General features: G+C 41.0%; 1 protein-coding gene across 1 annotated transcript; it reads left to right on the top strand.

Annotated features, from left to right (window-relative positions):
• Positions 1–263: 263 nt before the first annotated feature.
• Positions 264–6,260, top strand: LOC121939456 (glutamate dehydrogenase 2, mitochondrial-like; the record flags this gene model as incomplete). Its single annotated transcript, XM_042482477.1, has 3 exons — positions 264–379; positions 4,483–4,662; positions 6,087–6,260. Coding segments are annotated over exons 1-3 (420 nt in total), but the record flags the coding sequence as incomplete, so codon positions are not given.
• Positions 6,261–6,266: the final 6 nt, after the last annotated feature.

The raw sequence follows: 6,266 nt of genomic DNA, 5'->3' as shown, positions 1-6,266 counted from the left end.
TAAAAATATATATTTTTAAAAATTATTTATAACTTTTGGTTTCTAGCAACTTTTGGATGATTGAACCCGGTCTCTCAGGAATATTCTTGTCGTAATGACAAAGAGAACAGGAGGGTTAAATGTCAATACTGTGATTTGATGTAGAGACAGTTTCTGCAGACGCAGCGGAGACATTTTGCTCCGTCTCTCAGTCAGACGTTTTTTGACGTGCAGCAAACTCTCAGACGCTCGGCTCGCGTGCACGTAATCATGTGGTTCTTGTTGGTGTCTGTGTGGTTCTGCAGGACCGGGGATCGATGTCCCTGCTCCCGACATGAGCACCGGCGAGAGGGAGATGTCCTGGATCGCCGACACCTTCGCCACCACCATGGGACACTACGTGAGTCTGCTCTCGCTGCCGATCGGAGAAAATTCACATCCCTGATGATTCATTATTGAAAGTGGCTGAGAAGACACGAATGAGGCTAAATATTTGTGTCCAGGCGAAGACGAACGAATGCCCCAAATGTCCGTTTGACTTAATTTTACCTGTGAGGACATTCAGACACGTTCACACGGGGTTAATGTTGTTTTTCTTCAGACCTGTTTGTGGAGCGTTTGCTTTAGTAAATAATCCAGTGTGCACACACGCCCTGAAAATCTCTGCAGCCTGAAGCAAACCCCAGACGTTTGCTCCGAGCCCAGAGTGGTTGCCGTGGTGACGCAGGAAGTGCGTTTCTGTCGAGCTGTTTCTGTTTTCCTCCCCTGCCCTTTCACTTCCTGTTTGGTTTCCAGCGTCTGTGTCGAGGACTCGGTGGTCAGATCGCAGACAGGAAATGTTACACGGATGCGTTCGCCGTCATGTAAAAACGGATTTATCACAGATACGGAAGGCGGTCCCCTCGGAGAAACCCTTTCATGCATTTCCTGCAATTTATGAATAAAAATCTGAGAGTTTGCGTCAGCAGGAGGCTGAGAGCGAGCAGCGAGCCCCGGCTGCACTTTGGTCTCTGAATGCAGAGCGCTGATGTGTTCTTCGTGTTTCTTCTGGCTGTTTTTAGCTCAGTTCAGCTGCTGTGCTGCAGATTTGTTCTCCAGTGTGATCGAACCGAACCGTTGTACATGGTTCATAAGGTGCCCGAGGACATAAAACAGCATCAACCATAGAGAGCCGGCGGAGGATCCCCCACACCCCCACAGAGGGCCTGGCTAAGACACTAATGTCCTCAAATCCTAGAAATGTCCTCAAATCCTGCAAATGCTTTAAATGTCTTTAAATCCTACCAACATCCTAAAATCCTAGAAATGTTTTAAAAATCCTAGGAACGTCCAAAATCCAAGAAATGTCCTCATATCCCAAAAATGTCCTGAAATCCTTCAGACATCCGAAAATCTTAAAAATGTCATTAAATCCTAGAAGTGTTTTAAAAATCCTACAAACGTCCTGAAGTCCTTGAAACATCCAAGAAAACTGTCCTGAAATGCTTCAGATATTCTAAAAATCCTGCAAATGTCCTGAAGTCCTAGAAACCTGTTTGGGGCTCCTGTGATTGGCCCCTGGCCTCCTGTTGTTATGTAAAGTGGCCCCCAGGCACAGCAGGTTGAGGGTTCCTGCTGCATAGAAAGTGTTTTTTTGTTTTTGCTTCACACTGAAATCACAGCTGTTGTTGTTGTTGTTGTTGACGTTGTTGTCGTTGTTGTCGTTGTTGTCGTTGTTGTTGGTTGTCGGCAGTCAGACCCCCCCATCCTCATGTCTCGGGGACCCGTGTCGAAGGTAAAGCTCCTCTTTGAATCTGCTGGTCTGGAGGTTTGGGCTCTGACTCCCTGGGTTTGTCTGCGGGGAACTCCAGTTAGTGCGGCTTACCTCGGTCTCTGCTGGTACCTGGGACGTAGGACGGGGTGTGTCTTCAACATAGACTGGACATAAAGATGGACGGTTAAAATATGAGGTCAAAATATCCGGGATACGGAGGCTGACGTCTTGCGATGGTGACGTCATTTAGAGCCAGATTTTGCACAACAGCGATATCCACGGTGGGGGAGTTTCCGCCAAAACACCCGTCTGACCAATCACGAGGAGCTCCGATGAAAACGAGCGCACCGAGTGGCTGTCAGAGCTGTCAATCACGGCGGAAAATCGCCGTTCTGTAGAATTTAATAACACATTAAAACGGATTTTATCATAAAAACGAACATTTGAACAATCGTCAGCGTGATGAGAACGACCTTCAGTGACAGAAACAATATTTGGGAAATTTGGTGTTGAGTTTTTAGTTTGAGCCATTAACGAACATGGAGGGGCGGGCTTTATGACCTATACTGCAGTCAGACACCAGGGGGCGACACACACTGAAACACTGCGCTGTGGGGGAGCTGTCCTGTTGTCCATCTTTATATACAGTCTGTGGTCTTTACCTGCGTCCTGATTCAGGCTCCGCCTCCCCAGAAAGGTGTGTTCAGATGCTCTGCAGAGATTATTTTTCATCGCCAGATTTCTTTTTTTATATTTTTTTCAAACATCTACGTGTTTTAATGACTAATTTAAGTGCTTTAAATACTCCAGTATCAACATTCTTATTTTCCAAAATGTAATTTATTCATCAGCCAATATCTGCGTATTTCAGTGTCTAATTTCAGTGTTTTTAATAATCCAGTATCAACACTCTTATGGTCCAAAATTTAAATTTTTTAATGTCCAATATCTATGTGCTTTAGTGTCTGATTTCAGTATTTTTAATAATCCACTATCAACACTCTTGTCGTACGATATTAAAATTTTTATTAGCAAATATCTACGTTTTTCAGTGTTTAATGTCAGTGTTTTTAATAATCCAATATCAACATTTTTATTGTCCAAAACATGTTTTCAGTCAGTATCTGCTTTTTAATCATTTTTCTCAAGTATTCATGTTTTTTTTTTCCAATATATACATTTTTTTCTATTGTTCAGAGATTACGCTTTAATTCGTCTAACGTCTGTTTTTTATTGCCAAATAACAGCATTTTTATCATCTACTATTAGCAATTCAAAATGTGCGCTTGTTATCGTCTAATATCAGTGTTTTTTACTGTCCAATACGTACATTTTTTAATTTGTCCAATATCTCCACGTTTATGGCACATCATCTGTATGTCTGTTTATCAGCCGTAACAGTGTTTATATTGTCCAGCATCCTCTGGTGCCTGATTTTAACCTTTTTTATCGTCCAGTGTTGCTGTTTCTAAGCGTTTGTGTTGAATCTGGTGGTCGTATCTGCATTTTTATCTGCGTCCATCAGTTCGTTTATTTTTTGACAGTGACATCATCTGTTGAACGTGACGTCGACTTGTTTTCTTGAGCGTCACAGATTTATCTTGTTTGCAGATTTCTTTGTTTGCTTTTGGTTCTCGAGGACAAACTCGCTGCATTTTCTCTGGACAAAAATAAAAAGGGAAATAAGTGTTTTTTACAGTGAACGTTGCAGAGCGATCGACCTGAGCGAGGACTGACCACACAGTTCACCAACTGAAAATGTCAATTTAGTGTTAAAAATGGGGGCAATTAACAAACGTTTCCATCACCAAAAAGTGAAAATGATTAAAAATATTTTCTGGATTAATCAGGTGATGTTTGATCCATTAAACATCCATCTAGAGGTCGACCGACACTGTTTTTTCAGCGCCGATACCGATAATTACCACTGAGTGAGACCAGTAACTGACATGCATTTACAAAAACAATGAAAATATTTCTGTCAAAATTTAGAATTTAGAAAATAACAAACTAAAACACATATTTTTTTAATTGTACTTCATTTTTGAATCGGTTGATTAATGGGGAATTAATTACTATTATCTTTTAATTACTGTTGTTAAAGTAGTTGTATTTTTGTGTTATTGTTAATATTATTTATTTGTTTACTTATTGTATTGATCCCATTCTTATCATTATTACTGGCTCAGGCATCAGCTGATGGGGATCCTTATAATAAACAATAAACACACTAAACTTTGTTTAAATGCCTTAAATCAATGTTTCACCATCAAATACAGCAAGTTCCCTGCAACTTTTCAGTGAAAATTTAAATAAAAGTTAATGAAAAAAAACTCTCCTTTAACAAAGTAAATTTTTTTTTTTTTTTTTTTTTACACTTTTTCATTAATTAATTTTTTCTTCAATTATTAAGATAAAATGCAGATACAAAAAATCAGCAAAATGCAAACTATCAGCCCCGATAATCGGCTGATAATCTGTCGACCCCGAACTAAAATAAAGATATTTGTGCTGATATCGTTCAAAAAAAGGAAAAAAAATCATTTCTGAGGAGCTGAAACATTAAATATTCCTAGTGTTGTGTTTTTGAAGGGGGTGGAGCCTGAAACAGAACCAGCTGTTTTCTTTTTTTATGGCGTTCAGGCGACTCGCTGTGTTTCTGACACACTTTAAATATTTGAGGAATGATGGATGAATCCTCCTGATGTTTTATTCACGTCTGCGTCTCTTTCCGTCTGTTTCCTCTTCAGGACATCAACGCTCACGCCTGCGTCACCGGGAAGCCCATCAGCCAGGGGGGAATCCACGGCCGCATCTCCGCCACCGGCCGAGGAGTTTTCCACGGCATCGAGAACTTCATCAACGAGGCGGCGTACATGAGCCAGCTGGGGATGTGTCCCGGCTTCCAGGACAAGACCTTCGTCATCCAGGTACGCTCCCCCGTCCTCACATCCGCAGGACGAAAACATCTTTAATGGAATAAAAATCATTTTTGTGTTTGTGCCTCGGCTGGAAATAACGGCTGTAAACGGTCAGTTCGGTTTAGTTTGGATTCACAGTGAGTTACCGTGAATGAAAACTGTTTCCTGTCAGTGCTTTTTATTTCACAATAATTTGGGGTTTTTTTGTCGTCCAGCATCAGTTTTGTTTTGTAACTACTCCTTTTTTTTAAAAATATCTTTTTATGGTTCAGTGCCAGGGTTTTTCATGGTCAGATATCTGCATTTTTATCATCTAATTTCAATGTTTTTCGTCGTCAGTTATCCACATTTTTATTGTTTATTATCATTTTTTTATTGTCAAATATCTGTATTTTTAATCATCGAATATCTATATTTTTACCGTCCAATATTTTTCATCGTCAGTTATCTACATTTTATATTGTTTATTATTAATGTTTTTGTCATCAGATATCAATTTTTCATTGTTTGGTATTATTTTTCATCGTCATCAAATATCTACATTTTTTATCATTTAATATCAGTGTTTTTTTATCGTAACACATCTACGTTTTTTTATTATGAGTATATGAGTGCTTTTTATTGTTAAATATCTACTTTTTTATCATCCAATATCATTTTTTAAAATTTTCCAGTATCAGTACTTTTACCATTATCTGCGTTTTTATTTGTAGGTGGTTTAATGCAGTAAACCTGCAGCTTTAGGGAATCTTTTTTAAATAAACGTCTTCAGCAGGAAGCGCCGGCTTTGAGCTGCAGAGCGATTTCTTCTGAATAAAAACTGTTCTGTCTTTTCGTCACTCTTTCCGTCCTCGAGTCCTCATGTGATCCCTGAAAATCTACGTGATGAGTCATCTGCGACTCATTCGAAGCCACAAGTTTTCCCCTCCCGGTTAAATTACAGTCAGAGCAGCCCACATCACACAGACCGCGGGGTTTCTGTTGTGACACAGCCGGCAGGCATTTTGGTTTTCACCCTCTGAGAGGCGGATTCACCGAGCCAGATTCAAACTGTGAATCCCTCCGATTAGCAGCATCACAAACACACAAAAGCGTCTTCTGAGGTTTGTTTGTCTGCTAACTGCAACAGACTGTTGGCGGTTTTTCCAGCTGAGCTCGCTCCTCGAACTTTCCTCCCGGACTCCTCTTTCCCTCGTTCCTCGCGGGTTCTGTTTCAGGTCTTGTCGGGTGACGTTTGTGACCGTTTGTGTCCAATCCAGCTCCACTTTCTCCTTAGTATTTGTAAAACAGTGGCGTCCTGGTTTGTCCTCGTCCACAGGTCTAAGGTGCTTACTTTGTCCCTCCTCCAGATGTTCAGCCGTCTCCTTCTTCGTGAACGTTTGCAGCCTGTCGGTTGTGTGTTTTGTGGTCCTCCAAGTCTCCGATCCGTGTAGCAACACCCGCTTCACGTCGGAGTTAAAAATGCTCATCTTGTTGAGATTTGTTTTGAGCCCCAGATCTTACCGATCCTGCTCTTCATGTCGGCGTCTGTCCCTCCGGTGGTGTCCACAACACTGCTTCCAGCTGCTCTCAGAGCCTTGAAGATCTTCACGACCTGTGTCTTTGCGGTACTG

Source organism: Plectropomus leopardus, unplaced genomic scaffold (assembly GCF_008729295.1).
Source record: "Plectropomus leopardus isolate mb unplaced genomic scaffold, YSFRI_Pleo_2.0 unplaced_scaffold4866, whole genome shotgun sequence".
Lineage (NCBI taxonomy): Eukaryota > Metazoa > Chordata > Actinopteri > Perciformes > Serranidae > Plectropomus > Plectropomus leopardus.
The sequence above is the reverse complement of the archived record's forward strand: the minus strand, read 5'-3'. Positions and strand labels throughout refer to the sequence as shown.